The sequence below is a fragment of the Vicugna pacos genome, chromosome 10 (assembly GCF_048564905.1).
Source record: "Vicugna pacos chromosome 10, VicPac4, whole genome shotgun sequence".
Lineage (NCBI taxonomy): Eukaryota > Metazoa > Chordata > Mammalia > Artiodactyla > Camelidae > Vicugna > Vicugna pacos.
In genome coordinates, this window is record NC_132996.1 from 66,078,646 (window position 1) to 66,103,053 (window position 24,408).

Below are 24,408 nucleotides of genomic sequence, written 5' to 3' on the forward strand. Positions count from 1 at the left end.
GACAGGCCAAAGCAGCTCTGGCGGTACTTCAGCCATTTAGAGGATGCTCCTAGTTTATCTTGCTGGCAAAGGAGTTTTGATAAATTGAATGGCTTTCTAGTTTTTCCATCTACTGTATGAGATAAAGAGCTCTTGTGAGAAATCCTCACAACTTAGATCAACTACTTCATAGCATCTAGTTTATAAAATGAAAGCTGCCATTCAAAAATCACTTTCTTGTTCTTTTTGTGACATCAACTTCAGGTTGCTATTTCTCATAGAGTTTTTTTTTTTTTTGGTACATTGAAAGTTTTATAACACTGATGAAACTTGGTAGGGGCTGTTTGAGTTTGTAATTTTTTTTTAGCATTCCTGTCACTTAACTGCCATTTAAAGTTAACCAGGACACTTAAGCGGTCTGAAATTTCACAGTGTTTTGACAAATTAAGCAAGGAGAAGACTAAAGACCAGTAGTTTTTAAATGGAGCAACCTATCTTTCAAGTGAAATCTTATATAGAATCTCAGGATATCGGAGCTCCTCTGGTTGAAACAGGAATGGGATATAGATCCCCCTACTCCACCCCAGCAACACCTCATACTTAGGGGACTCTGAAAACCACTGTAGACAGAAAGTCCTCCCTTGAGGGCAGGGATCTATTTGTTCACTGCTATCTAGCAACTGACAACATGAAACCAATTTTCCCAGATTGAGCCAAGCCACTCAACTTATTTGAACTCCATTTTCTTAATTCTAAGCCTGCAGTAATGGTGATGGGGGCCAGAGGTAAGTTTTCTTAGGAGTTACTGCCTCAGTGCAGTAGTTCTACTTAAGGGCTTGTCCCCTATGGTAGCAGGTAGAGTGGTTTGTTTTCCTTATTTTTTGAAGTTGAGCTGCCATATCTTTTCTAGGAGTTATTAACTACTGCACACTGCAAGGGAAATCAGTCCTACAGATTTTATTTATCATGTTCTAATATTCTTGCTCAAAGAAGAGAGCTGTTCTAGTAGGGTATAAGTTAAAAGGGCTTTGATTGACAGCCTGGCTCTGAGGTACTGTGCCTGCAAAGAAAGATTTAGGCAAAAAGGAAACCTATGGAGACTACTAGCACTAAGACTAGGTATGAATTTAAAAGGGTGAGGGCATTGCTTTATGACAGGAAGAAACGATGCGTTAAAACCTGGCTAGTGTACGTAGGCAATCTAGCATTTGAGCATATGGGTGTCAAGGAAAGGGCTAGGCTTTTCCTTGCCATAGTCCACCTGTGCCTTGGTGTTTTCCAGAGGGTCCTGATGATCCTCTGTCTGCACAAGGGGTTTACAAAGGGGAGTCTATATGAGGACTTACGTTCAGGAAGAAGTTTGAGCCATAGAGGTAGACGGTAACTTAGAGCAGAGGTACAGGGGGTCCTGTCAACAGGTACGGAGAACATTATGGATTATAAGCAAATAGCCTTCATTTGGTCAAAATTAACTTTATTTCTTAGTTTTACTTCATTGGGATGTGGTAATCAAGTTGCCACATACAAAGAGGATACTGATAGTGGATCTAATTTAAATGCCTATGGCAAAGTGGTAGGAACATGAAAGGAACAAAGATGGAGTTTTTAAAAAAGTGAGTTCAAATGTTAGTTCTGCCACTTTCTGTTACCTGAGGCGACTTAATCTCAAATCTTTTTTTCTCTTGCCAGTTTGGATTTGAGATAACAGCCTGAGCTTTTTGTCAATGGTCTGTCCTTTTGTGGCTGTGTGAGACCACACTGGTCTGGGCTGAGGAGAGAAGGCCACAGTAGTTGAGGTGCTTTGAGGACCTGGACTTGGCTCAATAAGCCTCACTAGCTCTGCTCAGATTGGGCAGCCTGGGCCTAAAGCAAGATGGCTGGATAGGCTGGGATCAGCACTTGTTCTGGAGTGATTCTGCTTCTAATTTTTCCACACAGAATGTTTAAAAACAGGTCCTGCTCCAAATGTGTAACTCATTCTCCCCCATGTGTATGTGTTTTAGTCTTGGTTTTGACAATATCTAATCACAATAGCCCTTCCATAGGGGGTACCCCCGCCCCAACATGCCTTAGGACCTTCATCTCCCTAATTTCCATCCTCTGCCAAAACTAAATGTGAACTCTCCCAGTGCTGTTTTTCCTTCCAGTTTGACGTTCTCTCTTACCAGTGTCCAAAATGCTCAATATGCTTAGACTAGATGCTGTTGAACAGGTGGATAATCCCCTCTCCTGAACTGGAAGGCAGTGGGTGTGAGGAGGGAAGAGAATGTGGCTGTTGATAAGCCCTAGCAGTTAAGGCAAGACCTCCATGGCACATTCCTATGATCACTTTGTAGAGGTGAGTTAAAGTGTTTCTTTTAAAAACCAGATTCAGAAATTTCAGTATTAAACTGATAAAGTTGTAAGAGATTCTTCTTAGTTCCTTCTTGGTCTCCAGAAGAGAAAGATACTTGAACAGAGTTGCCAGAGCTGTGCCATGCTGAATGACAGCAATGATGATCACAAACTTCTGTGTTTCTGTCTTCCTATTTCTGGTTAGAACTATGACACTGCTCCTGCTCACAAGTAGTGCTATAACGTAATTTGAGTTATAGGAAATTTCTTAGCCCTTATGTTCCTTATGATTGAAATTTGTGTCTTCCTCGTGACTGGTAATTGACTGTGGCCCACCTGTGCTGATTGCTACTTTGTAAAACTTACAGGTAGGGGAGTAAAGAGAAACCACGGGAGCCTCTGTTTGTTTCTATGCGAGTAATGACTTAAGTGCCCCGTCTGCTCACTTATGGAGCAAGTAGATTCCTTTTCCTAGGAGTGTTCCTTGGGTGGTGGTTACAAGAGGTGAATCAAAAACTGAAAGGATTTTAGTGGTCAGCAACTCTCTCTCCAGGCTGTTTTGGCAAGACCTGGGACCTCATGCTCCCTTGGTACCCTGGAGGGAACATGAGACCAAATTCAGTAGTGACAGGATCCTTCAGGGCCAGCTGCCTCCAATACCACAGTCCTGGCCTTTGCTCTCCCCACTTCTAAAGTGGAAGATTTGCTTCTCAAGGCAGACATAGGTCACACCTAGTCCTGGAGTGAGCTGAGCTCCCAGGCACTGTGTTATGCCAGGCCTCGGAATTCTAAGTACTGATGCTTCCTGTCTAAATCTTGCTCAAAAAGTTTAGCTGCTGTCTTCCTCCAGCCTGCAAATCTCAGGTTTGTAAGTGAGGTTAGAGAAGGCACTGAGAAGTCAACCAAGGGGATGAGCTCACCCCTTTCCTGGGTTGGGATTTTAGTGTTAAATCTCTTCCTGATTTCTGGGCTCAGTAGACTGCTCCCCTCCCCCACCACCATTTTAACACCCTCCAGACTCCCTCTTGCACAACCACCACCTGCATCTGCCAACTGAAAAAGGAAACAAAACTCTCACATCCCTGTGCCAACAGCCACATCCCTCCTTCGAGGGCGCTTGCATGTTCCCTCTACCCATCTTTGGGTCTCAGATCTGTGCCTAGAAGATAAAGGGGAAGGGTTTGAGCCAGAGTCTTTATCTCCTCAAACCCACCCCACCCACCCACGCCCTGAATGTTAGGATTGTAGTGGCATTGTCTCCAAGCTCCCCTCTGCTTTGGCTCCAGAGGCTCTTCTTCCAGATGGGAGGCTGTTCTTATTGGTGAAGATAGGCATCTAGCCAGATCTGCCCATAGTCCTTCAGTGAGCTGTGGGGGCAAGATGGGAGCAAGCAGTGAGGGAGACAGGGCAAAGCCTAAAAACCAAGCTACCCACCAGAAAGGTAGCAGTGTGGCTCTTAGAGAGGTATGGAGGCTGCTCTCCCTGGTGTAAGGCCCCCTTCACTTCTGAGAAAGACCTTGGGCCATGGCACTGAGAGCAAAGGCCTGAACTGGCCACAAGGCCAGTAGAGCGCCCTGCCCTTACCTTGGTGCCCTCCATTCCCAACAACCAAGGAAACCTGCTTGTTGCTCCCACCCCGCACTTCACCACTGCCCCCACGGCCCTGCCCTCTCCCCGCCCTCCCAGCCCTCTTCCCAGGTTCAAATACTCACTGGATAATGTCAGCGAAGGCTGAGAGCAGGGGCTTGGACTGGTACTCTATGCCATGCTTGGCACACAGAGACTTCACCAGGGGAGCCACTTTGTGGTAATTGTGTCGAGGCATCATGGGAAAAAGACTTCAGGGAGAACAAGGAACAGTCGAGTGTCTCCGACTCCTCTGCTCCCCCTGTTCCCCTCCTACATGGACCCTCCCCAGGTCCCTGCCTCCCAGGCCTCCTTACTCACTGGTGCTCAATCTGGAAGTTGAGGTGGCCAGTGAACCAGTCATTGAAGGCTGACTTGTGGACATTGCATGTTGCCTGGATCTGGAGCAAAAGGTTAGTGGGAGCAGGGCTCAGGGACCGGATGGAAGGGCCAGCCCAAGCCCAGCCTTCTCCAGGCAAAGCTGGACTGTCCTTGGTCCTCTTCTCCACATGGTGGCAGGAGAGAAGTTTCAAGCCAATGAGGCAGGGTTTGGGAACTTCTGTTGTTACTGCCCCCTACTCTCTACCCTGCATCTGTGCCCACCCACCCTTTTAATTAGTTGTGTTACGCCCAGGTATTCCAAGTGACTGTCCCTCACCTGAGTGGAGACCCAGTCCACGTTCTGGTCGTGATCCATGTGCATGGGGATATGGTTCATCTGTGTCACCCACACAAACCAGTTGCTTTCCAGGAGCCTGGTGGATTTGGCACACAGATGAAACCACTACAAGCAGAGCTCAGATTCTTACCCTCCCTCAGCCAGGCTGTCTGAAGCCCCAGCACAGCCCCCAGACCAGACTGGTTACTCCCAAACATCTGCTTCTCTGCGCCAGTCCCTCCTCCCCTATCAAACACTACCTGACAATGAAGAAAAGGCCCAGGAAGCCTTTCAGTCCCAGCAGTGGCACATAAGTGAGCAAAACACGGGCATAGAAGGAGGTCATCCAGGCCAGGTCCTGCAGTGAGAGGCAGAGAGCACTGCGACTGGCACACAGCACCTCTTCTCTCACGGCACCTACTTCTTCACATGGTGCAGCCCTTCTCCCAGGTCCTCAGAATGAAGCAGTCACGGCAGCCTCTCTCAGCTGCCCAGTCCTGCACCATCCGGGGCCACTGTGCCTTCCTTCCATTCCTAGTGGTGTCCCCCAGCCCCCCTTGCCTGTTTCCTTCACAGTTGTCAGGTCGCCCTGCCTCCAGTTCCTCTCAACCCATCTCCGTCCTTCATCCCTTCATCATGCTGCCAAATGAAACTTCCAGGACCATGGCTCAGTCTGTGCCAGTGCCCTGGTCAAATCTCCAATCAGTTTTCCACACCACACTCCTCCCCTGACAACCAAGTCCTCCACAACATGTCTAGTGGCCATTTGCCCCTTAAGTCCCAGCTTCTCTGCTCAGAGTCCATTCCCATTCCTCCACCTCTGCCTGTCCTCCAAGTCTGGCTAGAAAAGTGACTTCACAAAGTCTTTTCTGATGCCTGCTATCCAGCCAGATGCAGTCAGGTCCCTTTTGGAATCCCAGAACATTCTGCCTGTACCTCTTCTCTGGTGTCAACCACATCCTGCTTCATCAGAAGTTTCCTGAGAGTAGGTGCCATCTCTTATTCATCTTCCCCCTCCCCAGCCTAGCCCCTGGCTTTATTAAGTCCAGTACAATAACCTCAGGAGATACTGAGTTAGTGAAATAGGGCATTAGGAGTCAGGCTGCCTGCTGAGCCCAAATCACCTCACCTAGAGAGAAGGAACATCTATACCTGGCTCTACTTTGCTCTAAATTAGGCCTGGAGAAAAATCTCAGTGGGATTTCCCCCGGGGAACCCCTTTCCCATCCCTCAGGGTACTGGAGACAAAGGATGTGGGATTTTAGAGCCATGGATACTTACCACCCACTTCTTCCTCTTGAAAACAAAATAGAAAACATACCACTGGAAGAAGAAAGGCACCAAGGCTGGGGGCCCAACTAGGAATGAAATGGAGACAAGGGAGGAGGTGTGAGCAGCATGAGGGTCATTTAAGGGCCAGCTGGTGCTGGACAGACGGCTTCCAGCACGGGCTGCCCCCTCTGCCATCTCCTCCTATTGCCCTCTAGCTGCCTTGCACTCCTCAGTCCAACAGGACTGACAGCACGGAAGGCGGGCATGAAGGCAAGCTTGAAGAAAGCAAAGTCTCCCACGAGGATGCCAGCCCAGGGGTTGCGGGGCAGCCTGGCATTTTCAGTGGAAGAGGACAGCTGGGGAAACAAGCTCCACCAGTGGGAAGTGCTCCGCTTCCATGCCTTTAACTTTTTTTTTTAATTATTTTTTGGGGGGAGGTAGTGGTAATTAGGTTTATTTATTTAATGGAGGTGCTAGAGATCAAACCGGGACCTTGTGCATGCTAAGCATGCACTCTATCACTGAGCTATACCCTCCCCCTTCCCCTGCCTTTAAAAAGGCACTGCTGATACTCCCAGAGTTGCCCTGTCCGAACATTTCTGCTCCACCCTTCTATCCCACTCCACTTTCTCCAGTAGGGATGGTTGGTAATAGGCAGTTAAGATAAATTCCTCCTTTCCTTTTCAAAATGTGAATTTTTAAAGGAGCTTAAGAAATTTTGAGGCATTATAGAGCAGACTTTTAAAGCAGGGAATTTATAGCAGTCTTCAGAAAGAGCTTAAGACAACCACCGAAGTGTTTTCTCCTCCTCAGCTCCCTCTTTGGGTCCTCCCATAGCTAGCCTGCCTTTGTTCCCCTGGGGGTTGGACTGTGCCCCACTGAGTCACCTTGGCCCTGGTCTGTGTCTAACAAAATTTAAAGTGAGGTCTTAGATTTAATTGGGATGGCCTCCTACCACTCAGTTCTCTTGTACATGCCAGGGTGGGTCCGGAGAAGCTAGTTTGCCCCCCATACAAGTGACCTTTGACCAAACATTAGCCTAACTCTTGATTTTGCTCCTTGAGAAGGCAGCTGCCCCCTTGCAGGGTCCCTGTTAGAGGTGGAGAACTTCCTCCGGCCTTCACTTCAAATACCATGATCCCTGGAGAGCCATTTCTTCCTCACACCCCTTCAACAGCCCCTGCCAAGGCAGCCCGGCATGTTGGATGAGGACACTCACTCAGGAAAAAGTATTTGTGCTGGTGGTTGTATGGCATGTACTTTTTCTTCTGTTTCCCAAGCTGTGAAGCAAAGCAAACACAAGTCAGCACTTACAGACCAGTCACTCATGCCTCTCCCCTTGTGACCTCGGCTTTCTCCCCTTAGGCGCTGACGCCTACTGGAGGGGCTGTCGGCTTGTTGGTGTCATTGGAAGGCTCCAACAGGCCCAGCCTTACCTCCAGCACCTGGCACATGAGGCCCGGGCTGCCGTTTGCCAAATGCACCACACCACGGCAGGGGGCCTGGGGGCCTGCACCCACACAAGGCGTGAGCACAACAGTCCGTGGGTCCTCAGGGCTCCTTGTGTTCGTCCAGAGACACCCATCAGGTTTCCAGCCCCCTCCCCGTTCCTTTCTCCATCTGCTACTTTTTTGACATCAGGGTCTCTACAGACAACCATTTTTACCCCTATACTGGGCAGTATTCCTCTACATCCAGCCCCTGATCTTCTCCAAAGTCTTTTAGTCTCTTCAAATGTCAGCATGAACCTTTTAAAATCCCTTGAAAGCTAATCAATGTTTGGCAAATATTTGGGGAAAGAATACCAAGAACAACTTGGCAATCTGAAGGTTCTGGCAAGGTCTTCCCTTGGTGGTGCTGATTTTGTAAGCTGAGCTGCTGTAGAGGCAGGCTGGGGCCACCAGGTCAGCCAGTCAGCCTGGAACCCCTGCTGTGAGTACACAGAAACATGACAGCAAAGCTCTGTGGTCTCATTTGATGGCTCCTTCTGCTCCTTATGCCCCGGTTGGTTCTGGTGACCAGGTGACCACAGAGCACAGGAGGAACTCTACCCCAGAGTAGAATGCTGGCTCATCCTTTTTTCAAGATTCCACTCTCTGTTCTGACAGGTCATTTATTGAGCCCTTATTCTGTGCAAGCTACTTCTGCTAAATGAAGCATTCTTTCTACATTAACTGATTCATTGCACAAATATTTACTGAACATCTGCTAAGTGTGGGGCACTGTTCTAGGTATGAGGATACACAGAGGTGAATAACACAAAATTCCTACCCTTGTGGAGCTTATAATCTGAGGAGAGGAAGCTGGTGATAAATTTGTAAACAGAGCTCAAAGTAATTACATATTAAAAACAGGAAAGTATGATAGAAAGTGAGGGAGGGTAGTCACACATGGCTTCCCTGGGGTCCTGTCATGGGAGCTGACCTGAATGATGAAAAGAAGCCAGCAGAGTAGACACTGGGGGTAAGAGCAGTTAAAGCAGGGTAAACAAAGGTTTGGGATGTTCAAGGGATGGAAAGACCAGTATGGCTGGGAATATAGGCAACAGGAGAGAATGGCTGATACAGCCAGAAAACTAGGGACGGCCAAATCATGTTAGGCCTTAAGAAGCCCTGGTAAGGCTATGTAAGGAGTTTATTCCAATGATAGGAAACCCTGGAGGCCTTTCAACAGGTGTGGCATTACCTGCTTTGTGCTTTAAAGGCTCACTCTGGCTAGCGGTGGGGAAAATGAACTGTAAGTGGAAGGAAGACCAGTGAGGAGTTTGGAACAACAATCCAGACCTGAGATGGACCAGACCTGGGGATGGGAGGCAGGGGAGATGTATAAGTCAATGGATTGGGATATGCTTTGGAGGCAGCAAGGCTTGCTGATGAACTGGAGATGGGGGTGAAGTTCATCCCCATGCAACATTAACCGAGAGGGGGAGGCCAGTAGAGAACATCTGTCTTATTTGGTGGGTGGGTGAGCAGAACTCCAGCCTCCTTTCGAGAGACTGTTATGGAAGGGAGCCTTGACCACTGGCTGCCTCCTTGAATGGCAGTCAAATGCCATTATGATCCTAACTGCCCCACTGTTTCAACTCTCAGAGGCCAGGAAGGTTGTATTTAGGGTGAAGTGTCCCCTATACTTCCTTGTTCTCCAGGAGAGTTGGGAAACACTGAGGTGGATGCTACTGGGTCAGCCCAGGGATCAACACTCAGACTGGACCTAGCAAGGCTGAACCAAGCACCGAGCAGCCTGTAGCCCTATTTACTAACAGACTAGCCTATCCTCAGTCTCATAACTAGATGCCCACCCCCCCAAAGTTATTTTGGTCCCAGATCATTCTCTATTTTTAGTGTCCACAGATGGGAGTTTCCTGAAATCCCCAGTACCAAGAAGCAACAGAGGCAGTGGTGTGAGAAGGTTGTCTTCCACTTAAGACTCCCATCTTTTTCTTTAATCCTCTATAGTGTGACAACAGAAAAGAGCCCCGTGCTCTGCCCAATAAATAACCCACACTACCCTCCAAGGAGCCACCCAAGGGCTGGTTCATCATCTGCAGTGTTGGACATACAGCAAACCAACTAAATCCCTTTTTAGGAAGTGGGAAAATTAAGACCTTGTGGCCAGGTGAGGAGGCACAAGCCTCAAGTTAAGGGCTGCTGATGCTGGGACAGCCAGAGCTGCCAAAGCCTTTCCACAGAGTTCTTCTTATGGCTAGAGAGGAAAGGAGAGCCAGGCTGTCTTGAACTCATGCCTAGAACTGAAATGTAGTTGATGACAGTTTAACTCTTGGCATGCTGAAATGTCATAAAGTTGGGGAGGAGGGCCTGGCAGAACTCTGACTACAGCCTAGAGCCTTGGGACGAGTTTTAAATTAACTTTTCAAAGAACTCCACTGGTCATTCACAGCCTTCCATTGCCTTATGCTCACTCAGGGTTCACCAGATCTCCATCTACCCCCAGGCATTCATCCTTTAGCAGCTGCATTATGATTTTTGTTCACAACCTTAGATGACAACTCAAATTCAATGCTGACCACCCAGGAAGTCAGACTAGGATTAGGCAGGTGGGAAGAATTACTCAGTGAATGAACATCCTAGGTAATGGACGTCAGAGAATAGTAAGACAGTGTAGCTATTTGTGGGGAAGACATGGTCGGATGTCAGTGTTAAGACAGAGGAATACAAAGAGCGGGGGGTTGACTGCTTGGGGTAGGAATGTCTAAAAAAAGTATCTGCAAGGAGGGCCACCCATCACCTTCAAGCCTGAGCAGGGTTTGCCCAACAATCTTGTCAACCTTTGGATCCTTAGCAGCATGCGGTACCCTTCTGCAATAACTATCTGCTGGCTTGAACTCACTAGGGATGGCAAGTAACACTGTTCTGGGCAGCCCGTTGACTGCCTGTTGCCTCCCATAACTTCCAAATAGCCAGCCAGCCCAGCCCACAGTGTCTTATCCACACTGACAGCATTGTGAACACTTCCCCCCAAGCCCTCTGTGCCGCTGGTCCTTATTCTCCAAGACCTTCAATGATACCTCTGCTCACCTCTACAGAGAGGATCTTTCCCAAGGAAAAGAAGATGGGGTGCATGTTGATGTCTGGGTCTTTGCGGAAGCAGTTGGGCTTGGCATGGTGCTGAAAGTGCAGGTGGTTCCACCAACTGGCAGGGACCCCCTATGGAAAAGCAGAGACTTGAGTATGAAAGCCTGGTGTCCCTCTTCCTCGGCGCAGCCCCTCATTGACTGGAGTTTCAGAGAGCCCCTCCCCGTCCCATTGACCTTCAGGTGGCCAATCACGAAATGATGTAGCAGGTGGTTCCACATAGAGCTGCTGAAGACGGATAGGTGTCCGAAGTCATGCTGCAGCCAGCCAGCCTGGACCTGGGCGAGAAAGGTTAGTGCTGAGAGCGGCCCACCGGTCCAGCATCCCTCTTACTGACCTCAGCTGCTCAGCCTCTCCCTCTTCTTTCATCTACCTAGGCCTGTGCTACCTGCAGTACCCTAAAAGAGCACATCAGGAAAGGAGTCAGGAAGCCTGGGTCTAACTAACTCACATGAGAGCCAGGGCAAATCTATCCCTTCCCTATTCTTCAGTGTCCCCAGCCCTGGAGTTCTGCAACTTACGATGGACTGAACATCCAGACTACAGAAAACAGGGACAAACTCAAGCAAGTAGAAAGCTTAGCGAATGGATTTTGACAGCCAGGTATTAGGACCCACACATTATTGGCATGTTGGGCAGTGTTGTGGTGGGGAGGAAGCCAGGCTTTGCTGAGAAACCAGAGTCTTGGTTCTTGGCACACCTGGACTGTGGCAGAATCTGAACATGAAGTTTCACAAGAGAAATTCCACAGGAAGAAGGGGACCCTGGAGAAGCAGCTAGAGAGGCAATGAGAGAAATGAATCACATGTAGTGATGATGAGCAGATAAAAGCCACAGACAAAGGAATGTGTTCTCTTTCTGCACCAACTCTCCCACATGCCCTCAGCTCTGCCCTGGTCAGAGGGTTCCTTGGCCTCCTGAAAGGTACAAAGAACTTTCCCCACAGATGCTGAGCATAGCTGTGCTCTTGAAAAGCCCAGGGCTCTCACTTGAACTGTGGTGAGCAGCGCTGTACAGAGGAGGAGGGGCATGAAGGATGTCCCAAAGATCCAAAGAGTGAGCCAGGCAACAACATCCAGCAGCAGGATGTGTAGCAGGTGTAGCAGGAAGAAGACATGGTTGGCCTTCATGAGCCCCATTTGCTCCACTGTGGCCCGCAGCTCCCGGAACTCATCAGTCAGCTCTTTCTGTAGAAGAGTGGAGAGGGAAGGGGTGTTATTCTTCCCTGATGCAACCCAACCCTGCTGGAGACAAGGACTCATTTAAGCTCAAAGACCTCCCACCAAGGTAGCTGTGGGGAGCCCACAGTCCTAGGTAAAGATACCACAGCACTGAGGAAGGATGACAGGAGGCAGTGCTATGGGATCATGTCTAAGAGCATGTGGTCTTTGGAGTTAAGCAGAATTAATTCAAGCTCCTGCTCTGCCATTTACTAATGGTGTCATCCTTGGCCATGTTGCTTAAGCTCTCTGAGCCTTAGTTTTCCCATCTGTAAATGTGTGAGGATTGTATAGTGTTATGCTTTGCACATAATGTGTGTTCGGTAGATAGGTCTCATGTTGAGGATGGTGATGGTAGTGGTGGTGGCCTTGTAAAAACCACAGGTTCCAAAGCCAGAAGCAGGGATCTTGAGATACCCCAAAACTACTGCTTGTGGTTACCTGTGACCATACCTATGCCTTCCTTCTACCCTCTGTCCCTCAAAAACCACAGGGTCTCCAAACAGCAAACAGAGTCTCACATTCTTAGTGGGCTCAAAGCTGGGCTGCTCTGGAGACAGTTCTCCAATCAGGAGAGAGTTCATATACTTCTTCACGAGGCCCTTGTTGATGTGGAATGCCACAAAGGGATCCTGCAAGGATGAGGAGAAGGTAGAACAGTGAGGAAGTCAGCCCTGCCCCTGTGAGCTTGTGGAAGGCTCACACCAAAGGCCATCCTCCTGATTCAGTAAGGAGGCTGTAGTCAAGTTCAGATACCACCTCCCTCCAGCCGGCTGGCCTTTGAGGATGCTCAGACCTGTCCCTGGTGTCCACACCTTAGGATCACTCATCATCAGTGTTCTAGTAAGAGGGGCACCACACCAAGGAATAGGAAACACGGTAGGGGGACCACAGAAGGACCTTTCCTCTGGGTGTCTCATAAAATGTGATGAGGGAGACTCCATGTGTCGGAACCAGGGAACTTTTGCACTTCTCCCCCTTCCTTCCCTCTTGCTGCTATTTCGGGTGAGGTTCCATATTTCCCCTCCCACTCTGAACATCCCCTGCTCTAGGGCACTAATTTGGGTTATGCAAGGTAAGGTCCTCAGTGAGGAGATTAACAAAATTAACCCGGGAGGTCAAACAGTCCCAGGCCCTAAGGGGAAGCAGCAAGGAGGGATCCGGGGCGGAGCTCCCAGCCGGTGGCACCACACACCCGGACCAATCGTGGTCCGTGCCGCGGCCGACCCGGCCCCAAGTCACACTGCAGGAAGACCTGGGGTTGGTGCTCCGTCTACGCATGCGCCAATCCACACCTTCGCCTTCAGCCACCGCCTGAGCTCCCCAGTAGTCACTCTGGAGACGAGTGTAGGCTCCGGCATCGACTCCCAGGCCTGATGAGTGGGAGGGAAGGGTGGGTCCCCACCCTGTTAGGTTCCTCCGTGACATAATGGGAACTCAAGGTACGCTCTGGGATGGCAGGGCGAAGGGTAGGGACAACGGAAGAGGTCACGCCGCTAAGCCGAAGAATGGGATTAGGCTACAGGTGGAGGGGACGCTGCGGAGCGAACGCTCCAACCTTTCGGTCCCACGGAAAGACCCTCAGCTCTCCAACCCAGAAAGGAGGTGCCAAGTGCCTTAGTTCCGAGAGCTGGTTATCTAAAGAGGCAAGCAGCAGGATCGCGGCTGGGGCGCGCGCTGTCTCGGCAGTGCTGCCCGAGGGAGGAGAGATGTGACCCCGCACCCAGGTTACAGCCCAGGAGTGCAAACAGCTGTCTGCGCGGTTAATAGCTGGAGACTCCACTGGCCTGAGGCTGGGTAACCTCCCCACAGAACTCCAGGCTCGCTCAGGGGGTCCTCTCTAAGCGCATGCTTATGCAGTCCCCATACTTCAGCACCAGTTCCCTGCCGTGCACGAGCAGGAGCTAGCCCTCTCCAGCCGGTGCAGCCCCTTCCCCGCCCTCCCGTCTTCACCTGTACAGCGCGTACGCCTCAGATATACCCCCCGAGTTCCCTCGTTCTCTGTCCTGCCCGCGCTAGCCAGTATAGCTCAGCACGCTCGGTCCAGAAGTGACAGCGCTCCCCTCCTGGCCACCAAGACAGGTCAAGAACCCCTCTCCCTGCCACTGACCCCTCCTCTCGAGGTCTCGGCAGTACGGTCGTCCCCGGGACCCAGTATCCCCGCTCTCCTTCCTCTCCTCCCTCAGCCTTGCTCTAGGGCCTGTCGACGCCAGGAGACCTCAGACTCGGGGTCGCAGACGGAGCGCAGGGACGGACGGCGCGGCCCTTTGTGTGTGCACGTTGCCAGCCTCCATCCCTACTCCCCAGACTGCACTTTTCACAGCCTCTCTCCTGCCCTTGCATCCCGCCTACGCAGCACATTCAGTCACCCGGCAACAGGTATGCTCCGACGCCTCCCGGCTTTTCCCCAAATAAGTGAGTGTTCGGCCGCGGATGCCAAACTTCCTGTCTCGCGCACTGAGCTCCGGCCCTGGCCGCCCGGCCCGGCCTCACCCTGTGTCCCTGTCTGGCAGCGCTCACCGTGGCATCCTGCCCCGCGTAGTGGCTGAGGACCCGGGAACCTCCCGGGTGCCGTCTGGTGAACTCGCTGATGTTGTATACCTTCCGGTCAATCACGAGCCATCGCTCTTTGTCGCGTCCCGAGCGCTGCGCCACCTCCTCCCAGGTGAAGTAGCGCGGGGTCGGCCCATGGGCCTGGGTCTCGGGAGCCATCCGGGCCGGACTATGCCGTGCGCCAGCGAGACTGGGGTGGTCAGGCGTGCGCAGGGGACACGCGGGATAGCACGCGACGACCTGGAGTTCTTAAGGAGTGGGTCCTCTGGCGAGCGGCCAGACCTCGCCTCCCGCGCGCCGGGTTTCCAGTAACCAAGGCGGTGGGCGCTGAGCGCTGAGCCCTGCTGCGCGCGCTCCTATTGGTCGAGCCGCGTGGCGCGGGGAGCAAGTCCCCGCCTTCCCGCCGGCCGGGGGAGGACAGGGGCTGCGAGAGGGTCGTGGCAGGCCGGCGTCTGGCACGGACGCGCGCCCCCTCGCGGGGTCGCTGAGGGATCCCACTTCCCGATTGTTGGCTTTCGCTCCCAGGCGGCTCCGCAGACCGGATAACGGAAGAGGCTCCTGAGTTCGGGGCCGGGCTCGGGGTGGGGTGGTTGCTGGAGCAGCAGCACCGAATGCGCGGGTGCCCTGTGCTTTAGGTCGGCCCGGCTGGGGGCTGTGGGCAGCGGCCGAGCCTTGAATGGGTGGATGGAGGAGGGCCGGCCTCGCGGCTAGGGAGGTCGGCCGGGCCTGCGGAGTTGGGGCAGGGCGGGTGCTCGGTGAGGGTATGGAAGAGAGGCAGTCCCAGGGGCCTCGTCTTTGGCCTAGAGGCGTCCTCCCCAGTCTTCAGACCCCGACACCTCAGATATCCGTCAGTTGAACTCCAGCCTCCTCCCCGCCGCTCCACCAATGAAAGCCATGAAAGCTATGGAAGAAACTCAAAATACATATTACTAAATGAAAGAAGCCAGTCTGAAAAGGTTACAAACTGTATGATTCCAACCAAATGACATTCTGGAAAAGGCACAGCTACAGAAATAATAAAAAGATCGTGGTTTCCAGGGTTTTGGGGAAAGGGAGGGAGGAAGAATGAATAGATGGAACACAAGGGATTTTTAGGGTGATGAAATTATTCTGTGTGATACTATAGTGGTGGCTACATGTCATTATGCATTTGTCAAAGCCCACAGAATGTACAACATCAAGAGTGAACCTTAAATTAAACTATGGACTTCGGCTGATAATAATGTGTCCATGTTGGTTCATCGATTGTACCAAATATGCCACACTGATGAGGGATGTTGAGGGTAGGGGAGTATATATGTATGGGTGGGGAGGGCTATGTGCGAACTCTCTATTTTCTGATCAGTTCTGCTGTGAACCTGAAATTGCTCTAAAAAAATAAAGTCTATTAAAAACAATTGGATATCTGGGGCTGGAATTTACCCTAGGACTCATGTATACCTTTTAGTTCCTCTCTGCAGGAGTTCCTAAACAGCGGGTTCAATCAACGTGTTTGATATAAAGCCACCCTGGTTCAAAAAAGGTGTCAGGGCCAGTGTTGCTGTCCTTGCTTCTCTGCGGCACCTTCTTCCTCCCAGGCCCCTTAGACCTGCCTCTGTAAAATGGGAGAAGGCAGGCCTGAACAGATAGGTCCCAGACCTTCAGATTTCCCCAGAAAATAGTTCTGCAGTGCCCCAGGCATTGATTGTCAGCCTTTTTTCTGACCTTTTAATGCAACTTCACAGTACAAAGGATCTCTATGTAAAGCGAAAAGGTTAATCTTAGAACACTTATAATGAGAAGATTGTGTACTTCTTATAGCAAGTAGATATATATATATACACGTATATATACACACATATATATATACTAATGTATTTAACCTTTTCCCTACTATTGGATGTTTGTTTAGAGGTTTTTGCTTGTATAAATATTGCAGTGATGAGAAATTTTAAAACATATTGTTTATATTTGAGCATTTTCTTAGGATAGGTTCTACATATGTAATTAATGCATTAAATGATAGAGATATTTTTAGGCTCCTGTGCTGTCAGTTGCTTCTCAGCAAAGTTTATTTATTGAGTACTTACTCTATGTTGTTTACTTTCGTGGCAGCTGCTGTCACCGGAACAAGAAAGAATGCTGATCTGCCTCCCCTGACAAACTGCCTCCCCACCAATTCTATGAGCTCTAAACATACAGGAATGAAGCACAACCACTTGAGGTCTCTTCTGGGAGTCTCCCAATCTCCCCACTTTCTATCCAAATAATTATAATATCAGCCTACAAGTAAATTCTATTCTAAATGCACTTCTAAATGCAAGTTCCAACAAGATGAAGCAAGGAAGGGAGGCAATGTGATAGAAAGAATGAGGATAGGTATTTGAGGGACCTGGGACCTAGTCCTGCTATCCACGTGCTGCTGTGTAATGTTGGGCATCATGTCAACCTCTCTGATCTCAGATTCCATATCTAAGGTAAAGAGGTCAGATTCCTTCCAGCAGTAGCTGTCTGTGCCTTTTTGATGAAAGTTTTACTCAAGATACCGTATCTCTGGTCGGTGTTCACTTAGAGATAATGTTTTTGATAACAGATCTGTTTCTTAGATTACCCTTCCTGTCATTTAAGGCAACTAAATTCGACACCCTTGTTAAGTTTATGCCATTTTTATTGTTGAAAATTATTGAATATTTTTAAAGAATAGTTATGAGTTTCACTATGAGTTAATAGTTAACCTAGTGTGCTTGTTTAAAGTAGTTTGGAATGACCATTATTTATAACTGCCAAGATATGGAAGCATCCTAAGTGCACATCAATAGTTGAATAGATAATGAAGATGCAGCATACATATATGTAATGGAATACAACTCACCTATAAGAAAGAAGGATACTTTGCCATACTTTGCCATTTGCAGCCCTTCATTCACTTTTTTTTTTCACTTCCAAAACCAGAATTTTTATAACTGGCATAAACATTTCCACTACATCAAAAACATCAAAATACCTAGAAATAAACTTAACCAAGGAAGTTACCTATACTCCGAAAGCTGAAATGACACAAAGAAATGGAAAGATTTCTTGTGCTCTTGGATTGGAAGAATCAACACTGTCAAAATGGCCACACTAACCCAAAGCAATCCACAGATCCAATGCAACAATGCATTCCTCACAGAGCTAGAAAAAACAATTCCAAAATTTATAAGGAACCACAAAAGACTCCGAACAGCCAAAGAAATCTTTTGTAGGTCCTTTTTTCTCTCTTTCTTCTTTTTGTTCTCTTTTTTTATGGTTTGATGACTGGAGAAGTTCCTTTAACATTTGTTGTAAAGCCGGTTTGGTGGTGCTGAAATCTTTTAGCTTTTGTTTACCTGTGAAGCTTTTGATTTCTCCATCAAGTCTGAATGAGAGCCTTGATGGATAGAGTATTCTTGGTTGTAAATTTTCCCCTTTCATCACTTTAATATATCTTGCCACTCCCTTCTGGCCTGTAGAGTTTCTGCTGAAAAATCAGCTGATAACCTTATAGGAGTCCCTTGTATGTTATTTGTTGCTTTTCTCTTGCTAATTTTAATATTTTCTCCTTATCCTTAATTGTTGGCAGTTTGATGACTGTGTGCCTTGGTGTGTTCCTCTTTGGGCTGATCCTGTGTGGTACTCTCTGCACTTCCTGGACTTGGGTGACTGTTTCCTTTCCCAACTTGGGAAAGTTTTCAGTGATTATCTCTCCAAAAATTTTCTCAGGTCCTTTCTCTCTCTCTTCTCTCTCTGGGATCCCTATAATGCGAATATTAGAGCAGTTCATGTTGTCCCAGAGTTCTCTTAAACTACCCTCATTCCTTTTCATTCTTTTTCCTGTTTTCTGTTCTGAAGTAGTGATTTCCACTAATCTGTCTTCTAGCTCACTGATCCATTCTTCTGCCTCATTTAGTCTATTCTTGGTTCCTTCTAGTGTGTGATTCATTTCAGTGATTTTATTCTTCAACTCTGTTTGGGTATTCTTTATATTTTCCAACTCTTTGCTAAAAACTTCACTCTGTGCATCTGTGCGCCTCTTGAGTTCTCTGAACATCTTCACCATCATTACTTTAAACTCTTTCTCAGTTAAATTACTTATCTCATCGCTTATTTCTTCTGGGATTTTATCTTGTGCCTCGGCCTGGGAGATATTCCTTTGCTGCCTCATATCATCCATCTTTCTATATGTTTGTGGATTCCTTCCACAGGCTTTGGGATTGTTTTCTTATTTCTAGTATCTCCCCCTGATGGATGAGGCTGGACTAGAGGCTTATTCAGGGTTCCGTGCCTGCCCACTGCTGACTGAGGCTTGGTCCTGGACCTCTGGTGGGTAGGGCTGTGTCTAGAGGCCTTTGTGGCTTAGGAGGTCTGCTGATGGGAGGAGGGCTGTGTCCCCCCCCCCATATATTTGGCCTTAGGCTTCCCTACAGGCTGTTGGGTGGGGCTAGGTCTTGGTGCTAATGATCCAATCAAGATGTCAGCCTCCCGGAAAGCTCATGTAGATGAACACTCCCACAGTGTCCGCCACCAGCTTTTATGTCCCCTGGGTGAGCCTCAGCCATCCTCCACGTCCCCAGAAGACCCTCTGAATCTAGCAGGCATGCCAGGCCCAGGTCCTGTGAAATTACTGCGTCTGCCCTTGGACCTGGCACACATGAGATTCCGTGTATGCTTCCCAAGCAAATGGAGTTTCCGTTTCCCCAAGTCACGTGGGGTTCCTGGCACCAAGTCCCACTGGCCTTCAAAACCAGATGTCCTGGGGTCTCCTTTTCTCCCAATGCCAGAACCCAAGCTGGGGAGCCTGATGTGGCGCTTAGAGCTCTCACTCCTGTGGGAGGGCCCCTGCAACTTAACTATTCTTCAGCTTATGGGTTGCCCACCCCAGGGGTATGGGGCCCAATCATCACAAGCACACCCCTTCTACCATCCTGCTGTAGTTCCCTCTTTATGTTGCCAGTTGCAGAAGATCTTTTTTGCTGGGTTCCAGTCTTTTTTTTTTTTTTTTTTGATGGTCATTTAGCAGTCAGTCGTGGATTTGTTGTAGTCATGAGGAAAGGTAAGCTCGTGGTCCTACCACTCTGCCAGCTTGACCAGAAATCCCTCCCATTAAATTTGTATGTTTAGTCCCAATGACTCTTGAGCTTTTTACTCACATATCCAATGCCTTGTTGCCACTTCCACTGGGGTGTCTTACCATCATATCCAAATCATCGTGTCCAAGCCTGAGCTAACCCCCTCCTACTTCACCTCCCAAACCTCCCCTTCTGTTGTCTTCCCCATCATTATAAATGCTCTGTTCATTCAGTGGGACAAGCTAAAGGCCTGGGAGTCATTTTTGAAACTTCACTTTCCACAAGCCCCCATGGCTGATTGATTACCAAGTGCTGCCAGTTATACCTCCAGAAATATCATAAATGCCCTCCCTTTTCTTAGTCTCCAGTGTCTCTACTCTATCCAAGCTGTTGTCACTTGCTTGGAGTCCTACATTAGTCTCCTAAGTAGCCTTCCTGCCTTTATCCATATTTGACGCCCTCCGATCCATTCACAGAACAGCTAGAGCGGTCTTTGAGAATTTAAGATCATGTCAGTTTCCTGCTTAAAACCTGTCATTGGTTTCTGATAGCACTGGAAATAAAATTCATACTCCTGTGGCACCTGCCTACCTCTCCAGTCTCATCTGGTGGCTCTCTTCCTCTTACCAAGGACACAGCAGCCTTCTGTTCCTGAAACACGTTAAGCTTATTCCTGAGTTAGAGCTTCTGCATATGGCTGTTCCTTTTGCTTGAAATATGATTCCCTGCTTCTCACATAATTCTCTCCTTCTCGACCATCTGTTCCTAACTTAAATTTCATTTCTTCAAATGCTCTTTCCATGACTACCACTCTTTCTAAGGAAGATTCTCCCTACTGCTGTTTACTCATGGTTTTGACATTCGCTTTGATTTTTTTCTCACAGGAATTGTAATTGTTTTATTCTTTCTTTGCTAATTTTCTGTCTCCCTGACTGGATTATAAGCTTCATGAGGGAGAGGCTCTCTCTTGTTCACTATTATATCCCTAATATATACTGAAAACAATTAGTTGTATGAATGAATAAAATCAATAAGAAAAAAATAAACCCAAATAAGTCATACCAATAGGAAGTCATAAGAAAAGATAATACAAGAGGATGCTCAGTCTCTGTCTCATAATTTAAAAGGAGAGTAATTGCCCTTTTTATATATCAGATTGCCCAAATCTCAAGGTCTGGCCATACTTCCTGGACTTGGCGAGAATTTGGAAAAATGGGTTGTGGGACAATAAATTAGTGCAGTGTTTTTGAAAGCTTTTGGTAATATTAAATTATAAAAGGCATATATTCATTGACCCAAGAATTCCAGAGACAGACTTGCATAAGAAGGTAAATAAATATGTTCGAGTGCTTATTGTACCATTTTTTGTAATAGTAAGAATATGGAATAATAACACCTAATATTTTTGAGTACTCACTGTATTCCAGGAACTGTTCTAAGCATTTCACATACTTCACAGAGCAACTCTACGAAGTGGTTATTATCATTATATTTCATTTTGCATGCGGGGTAATTAGCTGGTAACTTCCCTAAGGACCCTCGGTGAGTAAGTGGCAGAGCTAGGAATTTACCCCAGAACTACACACTTAATCATTATGCTATACTATCATTTAGAACCATCTAAATGTCTAGCCAAGTAGGGAACAAGTTACATAAATTTGATACTGGAAATCCTACATTGTATGGCCCTCCCATCTAAACAACTATGAAACTGAACAAAATAGATGAAGCGACTATTTTTGGACATTACAAAATAGGCAGTGTGACCACCACATGTAACCCAAGGTCTCCCTGGCTTTCTGCCTGATGGCACTTTCTGATGCTGTAATGAAGTGGAATTTAAGCAGGACACAGCAGAGATTAATTTAACAGTTGAAGCTGTTAAGGCAGCTGGGAGTTGTGGGTCAGGGTATTAGAGAGAAGGGTGTACAGAAAAGGAGGTCCAGAAATTTGCATATGGGTCTTCTTAAGTCTTCAGCCAAAGACTAAAGTATGTGCAGGATGAGACCTCAGAGGCCTGGCAGAGGATAGCTATAGGCTCTCACAGCACTAGGAGACACAGGAGTTTTCATTAGCGAGAATCAAGAGGCCTCATTAAATCCTCAGAGCATTCAATTGAGGCCCTAGAAAGGTCATGCATTATGAGTAAGGCTACTCTAGCCCTAGACTATGTACCACTGTAGACCTTTCTCATAAAGCTTAAAAATAAGCCTCAAAAGGAGTAACATATCTGCCGGTAAATGAACTGTTGGCCAGAACAAGACACAACAAAATCCTAACACTCAAAAAATTTAGCATTGCAGTGTCCAGCATAAAATGTAGAATAGCTAAGCATGAAAAAAAATCATGAAAATGTGACTCATAACCAGATTTTAAAAAAAGTCAGCAGAAATTGACCCATAGGTGACAGAGATGTTAAAAGAGCAGACAGGTAGTTTTAAACAGCTATTCTAAATATACTTAAGGATTTAAAGGAAAAGATTAACATGCTGTGTAAATTGACAGAAAAGCTCACTGAAAAAAATAGAAACAGTAAAAAAAAAAAAAGGAAATTCTAGGACTGAAAAAAATATAGCATGTGAAATATAAATTCACTGGGTGGAATTAAGAACACACTGGAAACTACAGAAGGAAAGGTCAATGAAATTGAAGATAGGAACATAGGAATTCTCCAGAGTGATACTCACAGAGGGAGAAAAGGCTGGAAAAAAGAAAAAAGAACAGTGACTAGCAGACAATATCAAATGGTCTAACATATGTATGATTGCAGTTCTAGGATAAAAGGAGAGAAAGATTGGTGTAGAAAAAAATTATTTAAAGAAATAGTGGCCAAAATGTTTTGAAATTTGAAGAAAAATATCAATTCATAGATCCTAGAATCTCAATGATCACCAAACAGGAAAAAAATACAAGGAATATCACACCTAGGCACAGCAGTCAAATTGCTAAAAATGAAAAATAGAGAGTAAATCTTGCAAGTACCTGGAGGAGAAACATACATTATAAGCAGGAGTACAACAATAAGAAGGATCACCGATTTTTCACCAGAAATAATGCTATCTAGAAGACAATGAAAAAATACTGTTCACCTGGGAATCTGTCCAGTGAAAATATTCTTGAAAAATGAAGAGCTGTGGGGGTTGGTGTAGGAGGGAGGGGTTGTTCAAAAGGATTTAGGGAACTCTTTGTACCTTTCACTCAGTTTTGCTGTGAATCTAAAACTGCTCTATTTTTAAAAGAAAAAGGCAAAATAAAAATATTTCCAGACAAAAAGGCAGAGAAAATTCATCAGATCTGCACTACAAGAAATGAAATGTTAAAGCAAGTTCTCCAGGTCAAAGAAAAATGATATGAGATAGAAACTGGGATTTATACAAAGGAATGATAAGTATCAGAAATGTTGCATTTGTGAGTAAATAAAAATACTTTTTTCTCATTATTAAATTTATTTAGAATTAATTAACTGTTAAGAAGAAATAATAACACTATATTGTGAGGTTTATAACATCATGTAAGGTTCTTAGGTTTTATGTAAAATGATATATTACTCATGGTAGACTGTGATGAATAATGGATGTGTATTGTATTTCCTAGAGCAACTATTAAAACAAAGTTACATCTAAAAAGCTAGTGGAGGAGATAAAGTGAAAAAAAAAAAGCTCAAAAAAATCAAGAAAAGAGAGATAAAGGAACAAGATATAGGTGAGGCAAAGAGAAAACAAATAGCAGAATGACAGACTTAAATCAACCATATCAATAATTACACTAAATGTAAATGGACTATATATTCCAGATTGTCAAATTGAATAAAAGAGCAATACTCAATTATATACAAGAGTTGCACTTTAAATCTACTGACACAAGTAAGTAAAAGTAGAAGAATGGAAAATATATACAATGTAATGCTAATTATTAAAAAACTGGAGTGGCTAAATTAATTAATATCAGATAAAATAGACTCTGAGATAGACTATTATTAGAGGGAATTTCATAATAAGAAAATGACTAATTCATTAAGAAGACATAAAAATCCAAAATTTGTATGTACCTAATAACAGAGCTTTAAAATATGTGAAGCAAAATTTGACAGAACTAAAAAGAGAAATTGACAAACTCATAATCAGAGTTGGAGGTTTTAACACCTTCCTTCAGCAATTTATAAACTAAACAACAACAACAACAAAAGATATAGTATATTTGAACAATATCATCAACCAGCTTGACGTGTTGACATTTCTCAAACATTGCATCCAACTATTGAATACACATTTGCAAGAGTACACTGAACATTCTTCAATATAGATTATATGCTAGTCATAAAATAAATATATATCACTAAATGTAAAATAATTGAAATCATGCAGAATATTCTCTGACAACTATGTTAAATTAGGAGTTGATTACAATGGAATATCCAGGAAAATCCCCAAATATTTTGAAATTAACATATCACCAGATAACCCATAGGTCAAAAAAATCACAAGGGATTAGAAAATATTTTTAAATGAGTGATGATGAAAACATAACATCGTAAGTTGTGGGATACAGCTAACTGTGCTTAAAGGGGAATTTGTGGATTTAAATGCTTATTTTAGAAAAGGTATAAAATCAATGAAATATAAAATACAAGTAGAGAAAGTAAATACAATAAAAAGTTAGTTCTTTGAAAAAGTGAAACAAAATTGATAAATCTCTAACAAGAATAATGAATTAAAAAAGAAAACAAAATTACCAAAAATTAGAAATTTAATTGTCAAAATAGAAATGAAAAAGGAATTATTACTACAGATCTTACAGACTTAAAAAAAATAAAAAGGGAATACTGTAAATAACTTTGTCAATAAATTCAACAGCTTAGATGAAATGGACAAATTCCTTAAAAAATACAGCTTGATAAAATGGGTATAGGAAACAATTTTTAAAAATCTAAATATCCCCTTATCTATTAAATAATCAAATTCCTAATCTTTCTACAAAACTCCAAGCCTAGGTTCTTCACTGATTAATTCTGTCCAATATTTAAAGAAGTATTAGCAATCCTATGCGAACTCTCTCAAAAGATTGAGTAAAAGGGAAAACTTAAATCATTTCACAAAGACAGCATAACC

At 46.0% G+C, this 24,408-nt stretch overlaps 1 protein-coding gene across 1 annotated transcript; it reads right to left on the reverse strand.

Annotated features, from left to right (window-relative positions):
• Positions 1 to 1,432: 1,432 nt before the first annotated feature.
• Positions 1,433 to 14,814, reverse strand: FADS1 (fatty acid desaturase 1). Its single transcript, XM_006214869.4, has 12 exons — positions 14,202 to 14,814; positions 12,203 to 12,313; positions 11,451 to 11,648; positions 10,638 to 10,739; positions 10,405 to 10,533; positions 7,089 to 7,149; positions 5,879 to 5,955; positions 4,858 to 4,955; positions 4,598 to 4,694; positions 4,261 to 4,340; positions 4,026 to 4,151; positions 1,433 to 3,680 (listed from the first exon to the last, which is right to left on the reverse strand). The coding sequence occupies exons 1-12, from the start codon at positions 14,391 to 14,393 to the stop codon at positions 3,629 to 3,631; spliced, it is 1,323 nt and encodes a 440-aa protein (XP_006214931.1). The 5' UTR covers positions 14,394 to 14,814; the 3' UTR covers positions 1,433 to 3,628.
• Between the last annotated feature and the right edge of the window lie 9,594 nt (positions 14,815 to 24,408).

Coding starts and splice junctions, on each gene's coding strand:
- FADS1 (XM_006214869.4), bottom strand. CDS start 14,393: ATGGCTCCCGAGACCCAGGCCCATGGGCCGACCCCGCGCTACTTCACC. Junction 11,649..12,202: donor GCTTTGAGCCCACTAAGAAT/GTGAGACTCTGT, acceptor ACTCTTCTACAG/AAAGAGCTGACTGATGAGTT. Junction 4,341..4,597: donor TGGACTGGGTCTCCACTCAG/GTGAGGGACAGT, acceptor CTTTTGCTCCAG/ATCCAGGCAACATGCAATGT.